Source organism: Cupressus sempervirens, chromosome 3 (genome assembly GCF_028749045.1).
Source record: "Cupressus sempervirens isolate cs-2001-9-10 chromosome 3, ASM2874904v1, whole genome shotgun sequence".
NCBI lineage: Eukaryota > Viridiplantae > Streptophyta > Pinopsida > Cupressales > Cupressaceae > Cupressus > Cupressus sempervirens.
The window spans coordinates 752,704,030-752,728,236 of NC_143120.1; the positions used below are offsets into that span (position 1 = coordinate 752,704,030).

The window sequence follows — 24,207 nt, forward strand, 5'->3', positions numbered from 1 at the left end:
TTAGATTTCCCCGCTCGGGATGGACATTCTGATACAAAACGTGGAATCCTCGGCATGAATATTTTTGCCTTTGGTTGAAAGTGGCGAAGGATATGCCCGCTCATATTCTGTGCACTATCCCAACAAATCATAAAAAAACATGCATAAGAAAAGGATGCATGTTAAAATGAGGGGCCTATGCCTGCGCATAATCAATAATAATTTATAATCCAACGTGGGTCAAATAAACTACATCTGTTCCCACTAAGGATTACTAAACCCATATTTCGCAAACCCTCGTATTAAATTGAAAAAGTATGCGTAGTGGAGCAGTATCGGGTCGAGCATATCGTATATCCTGCTAATCCAAGCTTAATTTTAAGTATCTTGAGATTGCTGATGCAATGCTAATCTGTAATGCAAACAGAGTGTGGAGTCTTTGCTTTTTAAGTTTCGGAATACAATTACACAGTGGATTTTAACTTGCGTAGTTGAAAATGTGCGTTATTGTGAATTGGCGATTGACTTTCACGGGTTTGGAAGGTTAAGGGTAGCTCAAATGACGTGAACGGCTGGTTTTAGGGAGGTCGGGGCATCGAATCTCGCCCGCCCCCCTTACGACGAGTTTTTCAAGCAGTCGTTTGTAGAGTTTGGTGGAGAGTTCGCTGTTATCTTTCTTGGTTTTTCCCGTCGCCTTTTCGTTACATTTGGTTGTGTTGTTTGAAATCTACTTTGTGTTTTTCAATTCAATGTTGTTTTCTTGAGTACGAAGTGGATATATTGTGGTTTTTCGGTCTATTCGTGGCGCTTAATACGATATGATTTTGAAAGATGGTCTTTGTTGTTTGTTTTGGTAAAATGTTTGATGTACTTGGCTCTAATCTAGCGTAGGTTATGTAAGCTCTGGGCAATTACAAATTGAAACAGAATAAGGAGCTCTGAAAAATAAAAAGACGACCATAGCAGAATTGAACTAAAAACAAGGCTTCGACCTTTAAATGTATCAAGGGAACTACAACAACTAAGAGACTTTCGCTGTTATCTTTCTTTACATTTGGCTGTGTTGTTTGAAGTCTTCTTTGTGTGTATGTGTGTGCGCGTGCTTTCAGGTCTTGTTTTCTTGCATGCTAAGTGGATGTACACTAATGGTGCGGCTTTTTGGGCTATTTGCGGCATTTAATATGAGGCGATTTTGAAAAATGGTCTTTATTGTTTGTTTTGGTAAAAATTTGATGTACTTGCTGTAATTTTGCTTAGCTTATGTAATCATTGGGTACTTGCAATTGAAACAGCATAAGGAGCGCTGGGAAATAAAACGACTAGCATATGCAGAATTGAACTAAAAGAAAGGGTTCGACCAAATGTGTTACGGCGAGAAATCAAATAGGTCGGGTTTATTTTAAGATTTAAATTCTCAAGGGCTTCGTAGATAATTTTTGGTTTGATGCAACAGCTTACTGATTTTCTCATTCAATTGGATAATTGTGCTTTATAAGAGGAAAGGAATGCACGTTTGTTTGGAAGATTTAAGAGAGATTTCTGCTAGTTTATTATTATTGTGCTCTTCGAGTTGTAGAGTCGAAAAACGAGAATAAAGGACAATCCGATGTTTTCTAAGACTGGTTATAGAAAAACAATCCGAAAACTTCAACTGAAAGGTGAAAGTGATTTTTCTAGGTCAGTGCCTAACTAGCACGTCTTTGAGCGTGAGACTCTCGTAGGGAAACATGGGGAATTTCCGAGTTCATATAATCTTCAAAGTTTGTGCTCTACCATATGAACTCGCCAGGAGTAAACCAATTTTTGCCAATCGAACCTGCATGAGTACACAATGTGCCATCATTCGGTGATTGTTATTAGTGGCGTTTGTTCCATGCCTTTAACATGGCATCTTTATATATTTATGTGCAGGATTTTAAGATTCTGGTGTAGGTTGAGTGAGTTGTTTAGCAAAAGAAAATAAGACCTTCCAAGTCAATTCTAGGAGCCCAAGGCCAAGCTATCCTTGTTAAGGTCTCACATATATCTGAAAGGAGTCCAACAAATATCCAAGTGTTTTAGTTTTGCATAAAAGTTTCTTTTGGATAATACCTCGATAACAATTCTGTGCTTTTTTAATTCCATTAAGTCTAACAGAGTTGTCTTCATAATTGTGATGAGCACATCCTTATTAATGTTTCAAATTGAACCGAAGGGAGTCCAACAGTTTAAGTTTTGCATAAAAGTTTCTTTTGAATAATACCTCAATAACAATTATGTGCTTTTTTTAATTCCATTAACTCTAGCAAAGTTTTCTTCATAATTGAGATGAGCACATCCTTGGCACCTAAAGGTGCCTCTGCTTATACAGTTATTTGCAGGACTAAATTTTGATGGGTCTTTTGTGTATTGCTTGGTGCATCTCTTGAAATTTAGAAAGACTAATTTCCTGTTATTTAACCATTTGGAAATTTCTTGCCAAAGGTTGGATTAGCAGGGTTCCATGACCTTTTTTGTTTTTCCAACTGAAATAAATTCTACAGATTTTAGGGCAATAAATTCTTGTAAACAATTCAAATGTAGTAATTCCTTTGAGGTGCCAAATTCATGCATGTTCACAAGGTTTAATTCTTCTCTTGGAAGGAATTGATCACAGATGCATGAAGGTCTATGAGTCCTGCACAATTTGAACTGATCTGATAAAGTTCTTAACTGACTTCATGGTCAGATGAGTCCACTATTCAACTTTAACTGTTTATCATATATTTGGAAGTGACTCTATAAAGGGTAGTAGACACTTCCAAGGCCTATGGTAATTCTAGGATCGCACTAAGGCAGTTTCTAGTACTTTGGGTGCTGTTCTGTTTTTTAACATAATCAATAATTTTCTGTAGAGTTTTGCATTTAATATATGTGCCACATTTCAAGAAGGCTTTAAAATCAATATAATCTATATTCACTACGTGCCATGTTTCAAGAAGGCTTTACAATCAATAAAGTCTTTATTCACTATGCAAGGAAGGAGATTTAGTCTCATTATTTAAACACAATGAAATGCTTGATTATGCTTTTTACAGTGTTTAAGATCTCATGTCTAAGATGATTAGGAATTAAACTTTTTTCCCTTTGCAAATACTAAAAACCTATAGTATGCTGATTCTTATTTTAGGATAGATGATATCCAATTCGATGGCTGATAGCCTGATACTTATTTGGAATTGCAGATGAAAAAACAGTTCCCTTTACCTGGTCCTTTGTTCCTCCAGCTTTGACTTATCCTTAACGGTTCTACATATTTGGCATTCACTTGGGTCTACTAGAAGGAATTCTATTGAAGTACATTTCATAGGTTCTCTGTGAGTTATGAGTTTAAAAACTATTGTGATCAAATGACCTCCTCTTCTTTCCAAATATAAATGGTCATTGTTTTTTTTTGAATTAAGGTAAAAACAGGTTTTGAGGGGACCCAAAACTCCATACAAAAAGCCAAAATTAGATCATGATCAATGAAATAAAAATCCAACCAGGTCTTACAAGGACCTGGAACCTACAATTACGGCAATAAACCAAAAAAACCAGGTTTTACAAGGACTTGGAACCTAAGCACGGACAAAAAGAGAACTACAGAACAAGGTAATAAAACTGATACAAGACCTGCAGTGAAAACTAGAACCAAAATCCACGACCAGTGACCAGGACCCGCAAACACAGAGACTCACTACACCAGCTCCTTTGCTGCCTTGGTAACTTCTTTTCCAATGTTAGCTGCATCTTGAATTAGGTCTTTCACAGTCGAACCGGGAGCAGCTTCAATGGCCCTTTTTGTACTTTGCCTCGTTTGCTTGCTGGGAACACCAATCATCTAGGCAGCAAAAGGAGAGATAATCTCCTCATTACTTCTTTTGTCAATGCTCGCCGTGGCCGCACACAAACTAGAAGTCACCATGTCCATTTGTTGTCCACTGTTTTTGACTGGCTGTCTTAATTCAACTTCGTAAGCCATGAGCTTACCAGGGATATTCCCGACTCTACCTTCCAATTCCATTCTTTTTATTTTTTCATTTTCAAGGTTGCCCTACAACTCTCTAACATTTTTCTTCAGAGAAACAATCTCATTATACAACCAAGAGTCAACCTAAAGGGAAATATCCATTTTCAATTTAGCTTTATGGAGAAACATCACTTTCCCACTAACCTTCTCATTCTCTTCATCCTCAATAGCTTTATTATGCTCAAGAAGATCGTAATTATTGTGAACATCTTTAGGCATAAGATCATCCTCCCCAGTGGGTTCCCCTTTTCCATATTCCATTTCCCAATCCAATACTGTATCATTAGGCTCACTATTAGTAGGAGGGGCATGCAAAGCGTCATTGTGATCACCTTTTATCTCCATAGAGTGACCCATCTCCAGTCAGTCTTCGGGGATGGACAAATTCTCCTTAACAGGAGTGTCTTTGTCGTTGTCCATAGGAGGATTTAGAGCCTTGGCCTGCCCCTTCGTTTCAAATTTTGGAGTACCCACATTACTCCTATTGCCAACGGATTTTACTATAGAATCAGCCTGACTACCAGAATAACCTTCCTTGTTTGAACTATAATCCCCACTTTCCGTATCCGCCTCTCCTCCATCATCTTTCTTCGTCTCTGTAGTTTCCTTATCATCCTTAGGAACCTCTTCAGGTCTCAGATCCTTCGTCTTACCCTTAGCTTTCCTAGATTCCTTGTTCTCCTTGTCCTTATTCTTAGCTATACCTTCTTCACCATTCGAGGTGCTATTCGACTTAGTTTCCATACCCTTCCCATACTCTTCACATTTTCATCCTTGTTTTTCTTTGCACTAGAAGTTTCTAGAGAATCCTTCCCAAATTGCCTCTTCCTTTTCCTAGGAGAAAGATAAGTCCCCACAGAGTTATCTTTACAGTATTTTGCAATAAGCAGAATAAGCCCTTCACGAAGGACTGGCCTACTCCCCTTCTTCCTATGAGTGCTTAAACCTTTTAGCAGGAAAAATTTCAGATAGAAAGGGAAGGAAACCCTATACTTATACCTAAAGTGGTTTAGAAAAACAAAATGAAAGTTATGAACACGTTTTGATCGCCCATCTAGAATGAAATACTCTCTAATGCAAAATAAAACATCTTGCCATATTTCCTTAATCTAGTCAAGATCATAGAAATCCCCTTCCTTCACTAACTTCTTTTCTTCTTCTGGATTTTTTTGGGAATTTCTTCAGAGCAGCATTAGAAATTTTTGTTTCTTTTTAAAACTTAATCCCCATCATAGGGAGCCCAGTAATTTCAGCAATAAACTCCTTGGTTAAGGAAACAATCACCCCATACATAGTAACTTTCTCCCTAGCCCAATTTCTTAAAACCTCCTCTGTGATATGAGGTTTAAAGCCATGCAATTTTTCAAGATAAACGGTTACCCTACCCTTTTTTGAGAATATCCCAAACAATAGTCTTCTCCTTCCAATGCTTGCAACTAGCAAGCTCCTTCTTCCTCGGCTCCCCACCCATGTTGTAGAGCAAATAGACAAGATGAAATCTGCAAAGAAAAATATCGATGAAAAAGTAGGGACTAAAACTTTTAAACTCTTTTTCCAAAGCCACCTAGTATACGTGCCAGTTTAAGAGGGTAATAATTAAGTACTCCCTTTTGAACTTTGATAATACCCAAAGTTATTGCCAAAGTTCCCGTAGGTTAATTCAAAATAATTACTAAATCTTTCCTTCTATTGCATTTGTCACATCATGATTAATAAGTGCCTTAAGATCAACATTATTGCTTAGGTCATTTAACCATGTCAACATTCTCCCTTTACCAACTACTTTGTTAGCAATCCAGTCAACAACCTTATTAGCTTCTTGATTATTATGGGTAATATGAACCTTATCAAAATTCTTTAAGAGTTTTTAAATTTCCCCCACTATAACTTCTATAATCCATGTCACTGGATAATTACTATTCAACATGTTGATAATATTTAGAGAATCACCTTCTAGCCATAACTTCCGATAACTAGTTTCCACAACCTTTCTGACCACAAACAATGCCTCTGACACCTCAGCACTACGACTCGTAGTAGAACCAATAGGAATATCAATAGCATCCACCACTTTGCTATTATGCTCCCTTAGAACCCCACCACATCCTGCTCTCCCCAGGTTTCCCTTAGCAGACCCATCAAAATTAGCTTTGAGCCAACCCATAGGAGGGGACATCTAAACTACTCCCTCTCTACTAACTTTATCTTTCACCAGGTTATTCCTTATTGGATCAAAAATATTGAAGTCCCCTTTATTTTCATTTTGAGACAAAAAATTCTCTTTTATATCCCTCAAGATTTTATGGCCAACACACCCATGAAGGAGATTCCTTGTCTTCGGAAATCCTATTGTTTCTTTCTTTCGAAAGACCCCAACAAAGATGAGAAAGAGAAAAGTTCCAAAGAGTTCTAGCTTTGGGGTTTTTGATAGGACACTTCCAACTTTGAAAACAATCTCTTTGAATCTTAGGCTGCATCCAATGAGTGTTCCAGTACCCAAGGAGAATATTCAACACTTCTTGACTGAAGTTGTAATGAATGAAGAGATGGTTGATATCTTCACCAACTTTCTTACACAGGCTACATCTATTCACAAGATAAAAACCCCTTTTATGAAGGTTATCAATAGTAAGAACTTTATTTTGAAGGGCAATCCAAAAGAAAATTTCAATCTTAGGGACAAGCCCCTTCCAAACTTTAGCCCAAGGTGGAGGATTCTCATTCAAGTTAGTTCTGAAAGCTGATGCCACCTTATAGTTACCACTCGAGTCAATGCCCCACACCATAGAGTCTTCTTGGTCTTGATTAAGGCAGTAAGAATTCAGGGAAATTTGGATACATCTAAGATTTGGATGGACCTCTTCAAGATTCACCCAACCATCATCTTTCCAATAGTTGAAAACAAAGACCCCAAAGTTCTGTTTGCATCTGTTAATAGTATTTAAATCATTATAGATATTTAGCAGCAGATAATCCAAAATCCAACTGTCCTCCCAAAACCTCACCTTTCTACCATTACCCACTTTTCACCTACAACCTTTTTGAAGGGTGTTTTTAGCCCCTTGTACCGCATTCCAAATAGTAGAAGAGTTAGCTATCATAAAAAGTTCCAGATGGAACTCTCACTCTTTTTCATCTTGAAAAACTTTCCAGCCCTACTTAGCAAGAAGAGCTTTGTTCATACTTCTAATAGGCCGAATACCAAGTCTCCCTTCACATTTTGGTTTACAAATGCTTTCATAGGCAATAAGCGCCATCCTTTTCCTTTTATTCTTTCTATCATCTCCTCATATTTAGTAGGGATTTTAAAAATGCTCAGAGCATAGGTTGGCAGAGTTTGAAGAGAAGATTTTAGTAAGGTCACTTTCCCAGCCTGACTAAGCTTGTTACCTTTCCAACTAGTCAATTCTCTACTAAATTTTTCCACTAGTTCCTCCCAAAAAGAATTGGGAGGTTTTTGACCCAGAGGAAGACCAAGATAGGTCCTTGGCATAGAAGCAATAGAGCATCCTAAAATATTAGCAATCTTCCTTTGTCTATGAATAGGAGTGTTGGTGAAAAAAATAGAACTTTTCTCCCAATTTATCAATTGCCCTGAAGCACTAGAGTACAGGGTTAGAGCCTTTTTAAAGCTCCTAGCCTCTTGAACAGACGCCAGCCCCAAAAGAATTGTGTCATCAACAAATTGTTCATGGGAACAAGATAGAGGTTGAGAAGACGGCATAATGCCATCAATATCCCCTTTTTCCACAAGGCCCCCAATGTACCTTTCCAAACATTCAGCCATAAATAGTAAATAGGATTGGGGAGATGGGATCCCCTTGCCTTAGCCCTCTCGAGGGCTTAAAAAACCCAAAAGAGGCCCCGTTAACCAGGACTGCGAAAGAGGTTGTTGTAATAAGTTGCGAGATAAGCTGCAAACACCTATCACAAAAACCAAAGGCCTTCAGAACTTTCAAGAGGAAACTCCACTCCAGTCTATCACATGCTTTCTCAATATCCACCTTCATCACAAATACCTAAGAATTAGAGGAGGCTAGGGAATGAATATTTTCATGCACCACAATAATGGAATTCAAATTTTGCCTCCCTGAATAAAGCCATTTTGTTGCTCAGAGATCAGATTAGGGAGAATCATCAAGATTCTCAAGGTCAATACTTTGGATATGATTTATAGATCAAATTAAATAGACTGATCGGTCTGAAGAGCTCCAAAGCATCAACACCATCCTTCTTAGGGATCAAGCATAAAAAAGTAGAATTGATCTCCTTTAGCAATCTTTAAGCTCCAAAAAACTCATTTACTGCATTACATACATCTCTACCCACAACCTCCCAAAGGACATGGAAGAAAAATATGGGAAAACCATTAGGTCCAGGGGATTTATCCCCTTCAAAACAAAAAACAGCCTTTCTGATTTCTTCCTCTGTTGGAATAACAACTAGCATTTTGTTTTGATCCATAGATATAGTCGAAGGAATAAAATCCAAGAAATATCCCTGCCTTTCCAACACAATTCCTTGATCAGAGGACAGAAGAGAGAAGAAGAATGACATCATCTCACTGGCAATTTCCTTCTCATCATTGATTTTTTTAGGACCCAACTTCAGCCTAGAAATACGTTTGGCCGCCCTATGCTTCATTGTGGTTAAGTGGAATATTTAGAGTTTCTATCTCCTTCCTTAAACCAAATGGCTCTAGATCTTTGTGTTAGAAAGGATAGGGTTGCCATTGCACCAAAAGATTGACCTGTTAATGCTCAATACAGCCAATAGTCTTATAGAACCATAGGAGGCGGTTAAGCCATGTCGTGAATCCTACGAGGGACGCTGACCCACTGACAACAATCCCCCTCCCAGCATCACTCGCCATGGCCAATAGGATTCGAACCTGTGACCAAGCTTTGTTACCAATTGTTAGAAAGGACAGGGTTGCCGTTGCACCACAAGATCGACCTGTTAATGCCTGATACAACCAATAGAACCACAAGAGGCAGTTAAGCCATATTGCAAATCCTGTGAGGGACGCTGACCCATTGCCAACACTTTGCCTCCAGAAAGTTTCTTCTTTAATAACAATATCATGATATTTTACCAGCTTATCATTCTCTTCCTCTAATAAATCCTTCGAGTAGCCTTCTATCTGGATTCTATCTTGAATGTCTTTTAATGACCCTTTCAATATTGATTTTTTATTAAAGATATCTCCAAATGATGTCTTGTTCCAGTCCTTCACCATATCTTTAACATGTCGTAGTTTTTTAGCAACTCGGAAGAGGGCAGACCCATCCACCTTAATATTCCACCACCCCTTAAAATCTTGTAGGAAGTTTGGATGCTGAATCCACATTTTCTCAAACATAAAAGGGAAATTCTTCTTAAGCTTAATCGAATCAGCCACAAATACCAAAGGGAAATGATCAGATGCCATCTTTGGAATAAAGGACAAAGAACAGGTAAAATCTTGGGCCCAATCGAGAGAAATAAGAACTCTATCCAACAGAGCCTGAATACAATTCTCCTCAGCTCTTTTGTTACTCCAAGTAAAGTTGATGCCTTGAAGATCCACATTCATCAAACCTTCAAGGTAATAAAATCCATTAGATCCATTCTTCCTTCCAACTGACTAGGGTTACCTCCCATTTTTTCATGATCATAAAGAGGGACACTAAAATCCCCCTCATTATCCAACTTCCATCATAGTCTATATTTTTCAAGTTTGATATTTTCTCCCAAAACTTTTTCCTCGCATTCTTATTATTTAGGGCATATATGTTAACCAAATTCCAGCTAGATTCCAGTTTTAAATGCTGGAATTTGACAGCCATTTTTTTTATATTAGAATCAATAAGCTGACCAGACATCACAGATTGATTCCATATAACCATTGTACCCCTTGAGGCACCATCAGCGCACACCACAACAATTTTTAAATGGTTTTAATTTTTCTGCTTTTTCTTTATCCATCTTAGTTTTGTGAATCACCATAATATCCGGTTTATGATCACGTACCATATTCCTGACCTCATCCATTTTATGGAGACTATTAAGTCCCCTTATATTCCATGATATTATCTTCATTTCTTCTTAGAGGTGAATTCCAAAATAGTAGCTTGCTTTCCATCAGCTATATTCTGCATACTCTCTATTTTGGTCTTATTTTTGAGACTCTTTCTTCCCACATTTCGCGGAGAACCAACATCCGCTTTCACCATGGGAGTAACCAACTCCGTTTTCTTTCTTCTAGTTGATACATTAGTTGAGGATATCGAAGAAGACCCTTCCTTCTCAGTCTTCCTTATCCCAATCTTCTGTTTCTTGTCTTCTTTTAAAACTGTTGCTTCCTCTTGCTTGGAAAAAATGTCTGGGTTAGTCTCAGGAACCATATCTACCGTAAGTTGTTCATCAAAGAAAAGGTTCCAAAATTGGAGGGTTACCCCCTTCTAGGGAATCCTTAACACAGTATTCCATAATTTTATCTAGATCACCATTATCATTCTCTTGAAATTCCCCTTCTTCAATGTTGACCTCCATCCCACTATCTTCCTGCATCTCTATCTAATTCTGGGATAGACGGTCTGCTTGATCGTGCACACTCTCTTCCTCCACACCATTCATTAAGGTGGGGGGGGGAGTTATAGTCTCCGTTCTCTTAGCTATATTTCCCTCTTTATCATACAATCCCCCATTATCACCGTTCCCATCTTTACTCATATTGACAAGATTTTCCTTCTCCAAGGTATTAGGCCTGCTCTACTTAACTATGGTTTCCACACCATTTTTGAGTTTTCTTCTCTTCAAGTTGCACTTTTTTATTCACCTTAGGTTTCTTAGGGCATTTTCTAGCCCAGTGTCCCAATTTCTTATGATAGAAACAAGCATTCGGAAGATCTTCAAATTCAACTTCTTGTGTCCATTTTCCAAGTTTAGAAAAAATATCCACCTTCTGGGGCAAGTTTTAAGCTGGAACACTTTAACACGAATTCTAGCAAACACTAACCTCGACTGTGCCGTTGTCAAATTGTCTATAGCTATAAGATCTCCAAAGGAACCGACAATCCCTTTAAAGACATCTTCATGCCGGACTTCCAACAGAAGCCCTGGCAGCCAGACCCACACAGGCATGGTTAGGAAGAAAGCCTTGGAGAAATCCAAGTTTGGTTCCCATTTCTTAACTGTAAGGGAGCTTCTTCCAAAGTACCACACCCCCCCACATAAAACCATATTCAAATCCTCCCTACATGGTCATTGTTATGTTGATGTTTGAAGACACATACTTTCTTAGAGAGATAAGGAGAGGGAAGTTTTTTGCAGCATTGTGGGTATTTCTATTTTCTAATTTCAATTTCAATTTGAAGCGTGTTTAAAAGGTTTTGCAAGAATTGTATTTATTAAAAATACTATTCGGGTCTTGGGCAGGCTTTGAAGAAGCTAAAAGGTTTTCTTCTGATTACAGCATATGTGAAGCTGTTGGCAGGGTTTAATCTGATTAAGCTGCAAACCACTATAATGTAAGTATTGAACAGTATTGGTACACTTTGCCATCTTCTGGTTGATTTGTTAAGCCAGATGGTGTTTAACATTGGTCTTTTAGACATTAGAAGTTCAATTTATGTTTGAAAATTTGAAAGAGTTGTACAGTCGCACCATGTATTGAAGTATTGTTTGTCTCTGCAGCTGTTCAGTCCAAACTGTTATTTTCAAGGGGAAACTTGGGTCAGCACATTCTCCTCTTCTGTATGGCCTCAAAAACTGGTCCTGCTCTGCTGTTCTATAGATGTTCTGGTTGACAACAGAGCTGTTTATCTTTTGCAATTATACCGCGGGAATTTTATTTAGAATATTGTGTTGGGCAATTCTCCTTTGGCATGTTCTATAATTTACAGCTATTATCCTGGGGCGGTTCTCATTTTAAATTACATCTTCAAAGCCTCTTTTGGCAATTCTCCTTTGGCATGTTCTATATTTAAAAGCTCAATTGGGAAATTCTCCTTTGGCACGTTCTATGTTAAAAGGGTTGCTTTGGGCAATTCTCCTTTGGCAGGTTCTATTTCAGTAAGCTTACTTTGGGCAATTCTCCTTTGGCAAGTTCTTAAAATCAGAAGGAATTGCTGGGCAATTCTCCTTTGGCAGCAGGTTCTAGATTGAAGATTGGTTTTGGTAATTTGCCTAGGCAGATCTTCTCTCTAAGCTTAAGACACGAGGTTTGTTTTGGGCAATTCTCCTTTGGCATTTAGTCCTTAATATTTTCTCAGGTAGTTTATCTTCGAAAATATCCCCATCATTGTTTGCTGAGGTTCAGTATCACTTGGATGCAACTGTAATCACCAATTTGGAGAGAACTGCGTATTTGGATCTACAAACCAGTGTGCAGAAAGCTCTGTAACATTGCCACTGGATTTGACTCTTAGTGCTAAAAGGATACTACTTGCTGTAGACGTGTTTGAGAAAACATTCAAAATTCTGAACACTAGGACCTGGTAGGCATGGTGATGGGACTTTCAGGTTATTTAGAACTTGAAAGCAGCAGTAGTGACAGTGAAGATCAAGATGAGAGCGAGTCTATATTTGAAGGTCAGGCTCAAGAAATCTGGACAAGTCTGACGGAAACAATTGAGAAAATTGATGATATTTTAGTAGTTGACAGGGCATTACTTCATGGAGAAATTGTTGCATCTGTGTCAGATCCATCAGGGCAGACAGGTACAATTGTTAATGTTGACCTTACAGTTGATTTGAAAGCACCTGGTGGAGAAATCATAAGAAATGTTGATAGCAAAAAACTTGTCAGAGTATGTGCCTTTGCACTGGGGGATTATGTTATATATGGGCCCTGGTTAGGCAGGGTTGAAGGGGTGGATCAAAATGTAACAGTCATTTTCAGTGACAATGCAAAGTGTAAGATAAGGGGAGCTGCCTGTGAGTACCTTATCCCAGTTTCACAGGATCTTCTAGAAGTGGGGCCTCATCCTTATTTTGCAGGTCAGCACGTTTGTGCCAGGTCACCAGAAGTATTCAAGAATGCTCGATGGTTACAAGGAAGATGGAAAGCAGGTTACATGGAAGGTATGATAAGTGATGTTGATATGGGATATGTACATGTCAGATGGTTGGCATCCGCCATGCCAGGCTGTGGTTCCCAGTCAATAACCATACCTGCAGAGCTGCAGAACCCTAAGAAATTGACACTCCTGTCCTGTTTCTCACATGCTAATTGGAAACTTGGTGACTGGTGCCTGCTTACTACAAAAGGAGACTTATCAGGTCCGGAGTCAAGTGGAGACACAGAAACTAATGTGGAGTTGGATTGCTTGAAATTTGATTTGGGAAGAACTACTGATGCTCAAAATCACAACAAAACCCACATAAGTCCTATGAAGCACAAAAGGCAGAGAAAGGGAGATGTTGTTGAACAGGCACTATTGGTTGTGAACATAAAGACAAAGGTGGATGTGGTTTGGCAGGATGGCTCTCATTCATTTTGTTTAGATTCACGAACCTTGTTTCCTGTTGATAATCTGGGAGAACATGATTTCTGGCCTGAGGATTATGTGCAGGAAAAGGGTCAGGATGATGATGGGGTGGCTTCTAATTACAGAAAAATAGGAGTTGTGAAAAGTGTAGATTCAGAGGAGCGAACAGTAAGGGTAAAATGGCTAAAGCCTATGCAGCATCCAGCAGATCCTCACGAGTTTATCAAGGAGGAAGTAGTAAGTGTCTATGAGCTCACTGCACATCCAGATTACAACTACTGTATTGGGGACACTGTCATTCTGCTGCCATCTGTTCGAGAGAGTTTCACAAGATCTGGTATTGGCACTCAGCTTGTTCAGCGAAATGACCAGAACAGTTTAGGGCCAGAGAAGATTGGTGTATTACTAGAACCAAATTCTGAGGAAAGAGGTTTGAGAAAGATGTCGAATCTCAGCAGAGATGGTTGCATTGAGGAATCATATCTGTCCTATATTGGATTTATTATTGGTCTTCAGGACGGTGACATTGAAGTCGCATGGGCAGATGGGATTGTATCAAAGGTGTGTACACTCTTTCTTGAGTAGTGAGGTAGTGTTTTTGAAATGCTGAACATGATATATATTTGACTTTTAGAGCATCACTGCATCAATTTTTCTTATAAAGATGCCAGTTCTCTATCTCTATGCCATAGGCAGTATGCAAGTTTCTTGGAAATCAATTTTGTTTACATTTTTCCTTTCTACTCCACATGAATTTGTACAATTTTTTTGTGTATTGTTTACAAAGGTGAGCTTGGTAATTCAGATTAGTTGCTTGTTCAGAAAAGCTCCAATTGAATTATTTAAGTAATAAAAAAACAGATATCTTTGGTTTGTCCAACAAAGCATGGTCTAGCAGTAAGTTGCAGCAAGTGATGTGATGATGAACTGAGTCATTAGGCGCCATTTCTTTATGCGGTTGCCTTCAGGTGGTCCAGTGAACAAATCCAAGATAACTAGATTCCTATAACAAGGTCCAGCTTTCCTGTGGCTTATGATTCTAGATGAACTGTCTAGACTATCTCTGACTAAACCTTGAAAGGCATTGGCATAAAATGAGCATATTTATTAATTAATAAGTCTGCCCACCATAACAAAAATATAGTCCTTACCATTCACCTTAGGTAGCCTTGTAACGAAATCCATCGATATTTGTTCCCCCTTTTGATTGGGAATAGGAAGTGGTTGTAGCAAGCCTTTTGGAAAAGAAACTTCAGCCTTGCTCCTTTGACATTCTATCCACCTCCTAACATGTTTAAGAACATCATATTTCATACCTTTCCTTGAAAAAATCTGTAATGTCCCATACAGCTCCTTTGCTGCCCAGAACCTCTGTGCAACACTCCTTTGTCTTACCTCTGTATGACACCTCTTGTCTCTTCTCATACGACCTACGACACTCAAACCGTCAATACCACTACATATGAACAATGCAAAACCATGCCCGTACAGCCAACGCAAGCCCTTCACTTTATGCCCTTTCTTTTATTGTACGTTGTTTTTTGAAATGCTGAACATGATATATATTTGACTTTTAGAGCATCACAACATCAATTTTTGTTATAAAGATGCCAGATCTGTATCTCTATGCCATAGGATGTATGCAAGTTTCTTGGAAATCAATTTTGTTTACGTTTTTCCTTTCTAGTCCACATGAATTTGTACAATTTTTTGTGTATTGTTTACAAAGGTGACCTTGGTAATTCAGATTAGTCGCTTCATTCAGAAAAGCTTCAATTTAATTATTTAAGTAATAAAAAAACAGATGTCTTTGGTTTGTCCAACAAAGCATGGTCTAGCAGTAAGTTGCAGCAAGTGATGTGATGATGAACTGAGTCATTAGGCGCCATTTCTTAATTGGTTGCCTTCAGGTGATCCAGTAAACAAATTCAAGATAACTAGATTCCTATAACAAGGTCCAGCTTTCCTGTTATGATTCTAGATGAACTGTCTAGACTATCTCTAACTAAACCTTGAAAGGCATTGGCGTAAAATGAGCATATTTATTAATTAGCAAGTCTGCCCACCATAACAAAAATATAGTCCTTACCATTCACCTTAGGTAGCCTTATAATGAAATCCATCAATATTTGTTCCCAGTTTTGATTGGGAATAGGAAGTGGTTGTAGCAAGCCTTTTGGAAAAGAAACTTCAGCCTTGCTCCTTTGACATTTTATCCACCTCCTAACATGTTTAAGAACATCATCCTTCATACCTTTCCTTGAAAATCTGCAATGTCCCATACAGCCCCTTTGCTGCCCAGAACCTCAGTGCAACACCCCTTTGTCTTACCTCCGTATGGTACCTCTTTTTTTCCCCGTACGACCTACAACACTCACTCAAACCGTCAATACCACTACATACAAACAACGCAAAACCACCCCCGTACAACCAACACAAGCCCTTCACTATATACCCTTTCTTTCATTGTACGTAGACAAGGCACACCTTTGGACACAGAAATGAATGTGCACGTGCAAACATGGACCGGGCATATGGACATGGTCGCATATACAAATGTGGATATAGACATTGACGCAAACAAGACACAGACGTAGATGCAGATACGGACTTGAGTAGGACATAGATGCAAAGAGGGATGTGGACGCAGGCACAGACACAAAAGCAGACATGGATGTGGGCACATATATAGGGCACAGAGGCACACATAGGGATGGGTGTAGGCGCGAACACACACATGGACACAGTTGTTGGCATGGGCACGAACATGGGTGCAAACTTTGACATGGATACATGTGTAATTAAGAGAAGGAACGTAATGCTGTCAATTTATGCCATACTTTGACACAGTGTTTGCTAAATATCTCAATGGAGATAATTGCATAGAGGAACAAATATAGAATTTCACAAAAATAAATTTGTAGGCAAAATAGGGTGAGGGATGATTCCCACCGAAATTGCAAAATGCTAGAGCAGGGAGGACCTTGCACCCCTGAAATGATATACAACACTGAACTTGCTGCTGGAGTTTCCAAATACAATTAAAATATCAAATTCACCATCCCTACTATGCCAAATTTGGCCTTATAAATGTTCTTCAAGAAGTTTCTCGAAGGGTTACAAATGGGCCGACATGACCAAACTTATAACTAACTAATAAATATGAAGGGCCCAAAAGATAATATTATTAGGTTTCAAGGCCATACAACAATTAATTTTTATTGAACTATTATATTATTATTTTATCCCTTCTTTATTTTTAACCTAAATTAAGAATCCAACTACTCTTTTCTCTTCCTTACATAGTACCTATCAAAGGATTTAGTAGCCTTGACCTCCTCAAGTTTACTTAGAGTATTCATCAAAGATTCTGATAACCTCTTTGTGCACATGTATACTTTTTCATGTTAGAAGTAGATATTCCTGAAATGTTATAAGATTCTTCCTCTTTTGGTATTGGTTGTACCACTTGGTGATTTTAGTGGCAACAATTTCATTATCTGTTTCTTCCATTTCAGTAATCATCTTAAGTATTCTAATGGCTGATAGGATTTTGTCTTTGATACCACTATAATGTCTTGTATGGTCCCTTTGCTACCTAGAACCTTTGATCGACACTCCTTTGTCTTACCTTTGTATGGCACCTCGTCTTTGCCCCTACGATGACCTATGACACTTCCCCGAACGGTCAATACCAATACACATGGATATCACAAAACCACCCACGTATGGCCAATACATGCCCTTCACCATACGACGAACACATGCCCTTCAATGTATGATCTTCCTTTCTCTGTAGGTAGACAAGGCACACCTCCAAATGTGGACACAAACATGGATGCAGATATGGACACAAATGCAAACACGGGCATGAATGTGGAAACAAACATAGATGTAGAAAAAGACACGGATACAGACATGGACATGGGCATGGACGCAGACATGAATGCGGGCATAAACACAAATGCAAATGTAGCCAAGATAAGGAACTTAATAATATCGGGTTATGCTAGATCTAGACACAATGTTTGATAAATTGCTCAATGGAGATAATCACAGAGAGGAGCAAATATAGAATTTCACACAAATGTATCCATGATTACGATACTTGAGATTTGTAGGCAAAATAGGGTGAGGGATGATTCCCACTGAAATTGTGAAGTGCCAAAATAAGGAGGATCTTGCACCTCTAAAACAACCAACATTGAACTTCCAACTAGAGTTCACAAATACAATTAGAATATTGAATTCACCATACCTAGAACTATGCCAAACTTGTCCTTAGAAATGGGCTTTGAGAAACTTCCCCAAGGGTTACAATGGGCTGACACGACAAATATATTTTTAACTAAATAATAAAAAAGCCCTAAAAGATATTATTATTATTTTGTTTTGATATGTAATGGGTCGAAGCTTGGATTAGCTATTATTATTATTATTTGTTGAAATTAATTATTATTATGTGTTAAGCTCAAGTAGACTTAAACCCAAGACCTCCTAGATGAGAGGCCCACAAGTTACCATTGTGTTGTAGGCTCTTGCTTTTGAAAGATAAGGGCTATACAACAATTAATTTTAATTGGACTATTTAATTATTATATTATTATATTGGCCTTCTTTTGTTTGAAAAATGAATTAGTTAATTATAGAGGCACTCTATAATATTATTTAAATTTTGGGACCTCTTAATTATTTTTTTTTAGGTAGGTAAGAGGTCGAAGACAAGATTAATTTTTTTTTTTTTTTGAAAAAAGAGGGGTAAAAATTTATTCAGTCAAATTCAAGATACAAAGCAAAGGCCAAAAGCCCAAAACAACACTACATACTCCTGTCATCCAGTAACAATTGATCAATGATCTGACAATACTCAGAAGATAACTCGTCCCTACCAGTAATATCCCATCTACCCACATTCTCTGAAGCCCACTTTGCCAAACAATCCACCACTCTGTCCCGTTCATGAGGGATATGGCAAAAGGAGACAGAATCCAAGAGAGTACAAAGACTAAGGATTTGTTTGGCCAAAGAGGCAAGTTGCCAACTAACATCCTCCAAACTTTGATTGTTCAACATATCAACAATGATCTGAGAATCAGACTCACAGATGATCTTCTTCCACCCTAAAGAGCATTTGTGCTCAATAGCAATCTTAATAGCAAGGGCCTTCATTAGATTATTAGAATGTTGACCCTTGTAAATAGAAAAGAGAAAAACCGCCTCACCCTTATTATCTCTACCTATAGCCCCAATACTAGCATGACTAGGGTTCCCTCGAGAAGAACCGTCCGTATTAATCTTCAAGGTCCCAACCTAGGGAGGAGTCCACCTCCCATCCTGACAAACCCGCTGCTTAACATGGTGAGGTCTTTTTCCAAGAGTGCATCCTTGATTGCTGTCCCCCAGGTTCAAATTCCTTACAATACCTTGATCACCAGGATCTATAGGAGTAGACATATCACACCTAGCAAAAATAGTCTCCTAGAGCCTATTAAGAATCAACTTCCACAGTTGAAAGCTTCCTAATTTGGAATAGTAGAAAATTCTGCGATTTCTTTCCAGCCAGAGGTTCTAGAGAATGAAAACTGGTCCAACCATCCAGGCCACCTGCAAGAAAGAAGTCTTCATTGGAGGTTGGCCCAAGCTCTCCCAAAAGTCAATTAGAGGGGTAGCACGAATACAGCCATGACACCGAGCCTCCCACCATCTATGCCATATCTCTCTCGAAAAAGGGCAGAGAAAAAACAAGTGGGAGGTGCACTCCTCATTGTGCGAACAAAGGAAGCAAACAAGAGGTCCTTGAAAACCTCGTTTGCAAAGTTTCTCCCAAGTGAGGCATTTCTTCTAAGTCAGCAACCATAAGAAAAAATTACATTTGGGCCAAGAAAAGTTGCTCCAACCTTCTTACACCAGTGCACCTCTGCCAGACCATGTAAATTTCTGTCAAGTATAGCATAGCCTTGAGCCATAGTAAATTACTGTCCCTCCCATTAAGGGAGCTACAAAACCTATTCTCCAAGGCTTCAGAAAGAAGAGCACGATCCTCATCGGAGCCACCAACAGGCCACTCCCGGGGATCCTTCTAGCAAGTCACTTCAACCTGGCCCAAGCGCTTGATAGTCTTAAAATGCTCCACCTTAAACCATCCAACATTAGTAAAAGTATGGCAAAGGGGTTGAAGTTGGGGGAAACTTGAGAGGATGGGATGGCGGCCATCCCAAGAGTCCTGCCAAAATAATGCATTTGATCCTTTGTTACAAATCCAAAAGAGACCCGCCTTAACAATTTGGGCTCCCTTCTTAAGAGTATCCCAAATACAAGAGCCTTTACCCACCAAAGGAAGCCATGGCACATTAGAACAATCAACCCCAGGAAAATACTTGTGGGTAAGAATCATGGCCCAATATTGATCCTGATTATTACACCATTGCCAGTACAACTTGGCAGCCAAAGCCGTAACAACAAGAGCCATCAATCTAAGACCCGGGCCACTAGCATGCTTCGGCCTACACACAGACTCCCACTTGACCAAGTTCCACTTCGAGGATAAAAGGCTGCTCGACCAAAAAAATTGCGGAGATAAAGCATCAAAATCCCTCACAAACTTAGAGGGGGGAACCTAAACACAACACCGATAAATGGGGAGAGATTGCACCACCATCTTTAGCAGAACCATTCTCCCAGCAGAAGATAACCATCTGTAAGTCCAGTGACTAACCTTACTCTGGAATTTATCCAAAATCCCCTACCACTAGTCCCTCTGCTGAGTACCCAAGGATAGAGGGACCCTAAGGTACATCAAAAGAAGAGACCCAATTTGAAATCGAAGAATTCTAGCAATCTTGCTCTGAGTAAGCCGAGGAGTATTAAAGAAGTAAATAGAAGACTTATCATCGTTAATTCTCTGACCTGAGGCATTCAAATAGGTATCTAAAGCTTTCCTGATATTTACTGTCTCACTGATTCTAACCATGCCCATCAACTCGATATCATCCACAAACTGAAGATGAGAATAGGAAGGCCGATCATTTTTCCAGCTCCAGCCTTAGATAAGACCTTGCCTCACCTGAGAATTAAGAAATCTGCCAAGACCCTCCGCCATGATGATGAATAAGTAGGGAGATAAAGGGTCCCCTTGCTGAAGTCCCCGAGAGGCCCAAAACAAATCTGAGGGTTCTCCATTAATAAGGACTAAGAAGGAGGGTGAGGCCACACAGCTAAGAACCCAATTCACCCACTCCTCATCAAACCCAATAGTCAAAAGAATTTTTTGTAAAACTCCCAACTCACCCGATCATAAGCTTTGGCCATGTCCAGTTTAATGAACATAGCTTTCTCCTTAGAAGTAGCCATAGAGTGGACCACCTCCATTGCTATCACAACCCCATCCAAAATTTGTCTTCCTTCAACAAAGCCACCCTGTTCAGTAGAGATCACAGAACCAAGGAGTGGTTTGAGTCTCTCAGCAATCAATTTAGTGATGATCTTGTAGACAACATTACATAACGCTATAGGCCTAAATTGATCCAACCGATTGGCCCCTTCCTTCTTAGGTATGAGAGCCAAGAAGGTAGAATTCAGAGATTTCAGCATTTGTTTGTTCCTATGTGATTCTTGAACCACATCTAGGAGATCATACTTTATTATCTCCCAGAACTCCTAGAAAAACTCAACCGGAAAACCATCTGGGCTAGGAGCCTTACCTTTCTTCATATTAAACACAACTTTCTCCAATTCAGGTAGCAAGATAGGGCTTATGAGAGCCCCATTCATCTCAGCAGAGACGAGATGAGGGATACAATCCAGAATGTCCTGCTCCGCAGTCCCAACAGGAAGATCCTCCCAAGTAAGAAGATTAGAAAAGTAATTGACAACTTCCCTAGAAATATCTTCACAAGAGAAAATCTGAGCTCCATCGAATGAGACAAGAGAGGAGAAAGAATTCCCTTACCTCTGGGCCTTAACTGAGTTGTGGAAGAAAGCAATGTTCCTATCCCCCTCCTGCAACCAATCAACACGGGACTTCTGCTTCTAGAAAATCTCCTCCCAAAGCTCCCATTCTTCCAAACCCTTAAGAGCCAATGACTCAGCTTTACTTAGATCAGAAGTCAACCCTTGGTCACGAATCTGGCGGGTAATATTATCCAGCTTGGTCTGAGCATTAATCTTTTGAGTGTGTAGATTCCCAAAGCATTGTTTATTCCATCTCTTAAGCCTATACTTCACATGTTGAAGCCTCTTATTGAAAGTGAACATGGTCGTACCATGGGCAGGCTTCCCCTCATACCACCAATCCAAAATAAGGTTAGGTAGAGACAAGTCTCTTAACCACATCAGCTGAAATTTGAAAGAGGGATTTTTGGTGGCTCTATATGAGGTGATGGAGAGTTTAATAGGCCAATGGTTAGAGCCCCTCCAATCCAGAATTTCAGAATTGGTGTTCCACCTGTCGATCATCCAGTAACATGAAACCAGGAATCTGTCAAGTCTTTCTGAGATAGCTTCATCACCACTTATTCGATTATTCCATGTTAAGACACCATCGGTTGGCTTCACATCAATGAGATTCAAAGATCCAATCATATCCCTGAGCATATTTGAAGACGGGTCCAGCCTAGCTAATCCACCTCGTTTTTCATCCAGACTACTAACAACATTAAAATCTCTAGCCATAATCCATGGGAGAAAAGGATTCAGCGACCAAATGAATTTGATATGAGCCCATAACTAGGATTTACCTGAAAAATCAGTAGGAGTGTAAATATTGGAGAAAAGACATCTTTCTCCAGTCTCAAAGCTAGAGGCCACCAAAGAAATAGAGGACCTACTGGAGATCCACCATAAGGGGGAAACTTTCCTAGGATCCCAGAAGCAAGCCACCCCCCGAATTGTTCAAGGCACCCAACCCCCTGCCAAGATCCCTGGGGCTAGATATGCGAAGCACAGTTAGCCAATCCATCCATTGTAAGTTTAGTTTCCTGAATAAAGACCATATCAAGAGTCTGGGACTCAATTAATTTGCGAACAACCTTTTGTCTAGGGATGCTGTTCAACCCCCTTGCATTCTAAGACAACACAATCATTTATGGGGGTGGGAGAAATGAGAATCAATGGGTTTCACAGACCTAGACTCAACCAAATTTTTCACCCATCATCTTCACCTTCTCCTGATCAGTCTTCCTACCACTCTTTGATGGTTTATCCAAGGGCCCCTTTTTGAAGGATTTATGCTGTATGCCTAAGACAAGAGGAGCCTTATTCCCCTTTGCAGAATCAGAGGTCCCCTTGTGCATAGGAGGGTCAGGAGCCACCAAGATTGGGCCTTCCAAACCCTAAGACCCACGAAGATCTCCAATATCTTGAACAAGAGGAGTCAAATTAATATCCAGCTGTCCAGCCTGTTGGTCCTCTGTAGATGGAATCTGATCTTCCCTCTGCATATCCCCAACTTGAACCTCATGCTACCCTTTGGCCCTAGAGGAGAGCTCAATTGGGGTACGTTCCTTTTGGACCATGTCTCCAAGAGCATCAAACCTGTTAAAAGTGTCATCAGTTCGCCTGTCCATCCAAGTTCTCTTCTTACCTTTGCCTTTGTTACGAGACTTAACCTGAGTAAATCCCTCACTATCAATAGGTCCATTAGATAAAGTAGCCTTCCCCTTGTCCTCTCGAGGGGGTCCGGGAGCAACCAAGGTGGGGGGGCTTGTTCCTGGGACATCTACAATGTAAATGTCCATATTCATGACAAATTCTGCATCTAAATGGTAGGGTCTCGTAATCCAGTTGTTGGATCTAGGAAGATGATCCCATGCTAATCTCCACAGATTCTGGCAATGGATTATTTAAATCAACTTCTACACAAATACGGGCAAAAGAAATTACCTTGCAGTCTTGAGTCTGTGTAACCGAACCCATTGGTTTTCCAAGAAGCATCGAGATTGAGTGAAGAATATCTTCTCGCCAGAATTCCAAAGGAAGTCTCGGCAAGCGAACCCATAGTGAAACTCGTGAGGGGATTTCCTCAGCAGAGTTAAAGCCCATGTGCCAAGGCTTGATAAAGAGCCCCACCTGATTAAAGAAATAAGGGCCTCCTTCAAATGCCTTATTCATGTTGGTCATGCTTGAGAAGATAACTATAAAATAGTTATTAGCAGCTAACAAAATCTCCATATCTCCTTCTAGATTCCACACTCGGCGAGCCCAGGAATCCAACACAGGCAAGGAAAGGCGAAGGCCCAAAAATTTGTAGACAAGAGCATGATTGCTCTAATTAACTTTCTTTAATCGAAACATCCCTTGTGGAGAGGATTTGCCTTCCCCCGATTGGGGTTTACCATTTTGATCCTTACTACTGGCATGCAACAACGAAGACGGCTCACCCATCTCCATATCTCCAACAATAGGCAGGGAGGAAGCAAGACCACTATCCCCCATTCACCCCGAATTGGGACTTAGCAAATGAGTAGAGAGGACGGGGCAAAAGCCCTACACCCACAAAACCACCGCAGGCCCCCACCAAAGACGCAGCAGTAGCAATGAATGAGCAGCGAGCCTCCACAAACTGGCCGGAAGAAACCAAGCCACCCGTGCTGGCAGCGTCTGCCTAGACTAGAAGAATGCAGCTCCGATTGCAGATAAAAAGCAAGCCACGGGATGGAAGACAGCCAACACAGGCCGAGCTAGGGCACACAGGCCCTAGCGTCCAACTATAGTGCGACCACCATAAAA

The 24,207-nt window shown here is 39.7% G+C and overlaps 1 protein-coding gene across 7 annotated transcripts in view; it reads left to right on the forward strand.

The window, feature by feature from the left end:
* The first annotated feature begins 269 nt into the window (after window positions 1–269).
* The window catches only part of LOC149569009 (putative ubiquitin-conjugating enzyme E2 23), a 111,383-nt gene continuing 87,445 nt past the window's right edge, over window positions 270–24,207 (forward strand). The window contains exons 1-4 of one of the 7 annotated variants that reach the window (XM_089821814.1): window positions 270–659; window positions 1,272–1,366; window positions 11,429–11,520; window positions 11,687–14,043. In XM_089821814.1, coding sequence (XP_089677940.1) covers window positions 12,496–14,043 — 1,548 coding nt within the window. In that variant the 5' untranslated portion in view covers window positions 270–659; window positions 1,272–1,366; window positions 11,429–11,520; window positions 11,687–12,495. Of the gene's footprint in view, window positions 660–1,088; window positions 1,182–1,271; window positions 1,367–3,182; window positions 3,315–11,428; window positions 11,521–11,686; window positions 14,044–24,207 lie in introns of those variants that run through there. The other 6 variants (XM_089821816.1, XM_089821815.1, XM_089821819.1 and 3 more) reach the window with 6 other exon arrangements.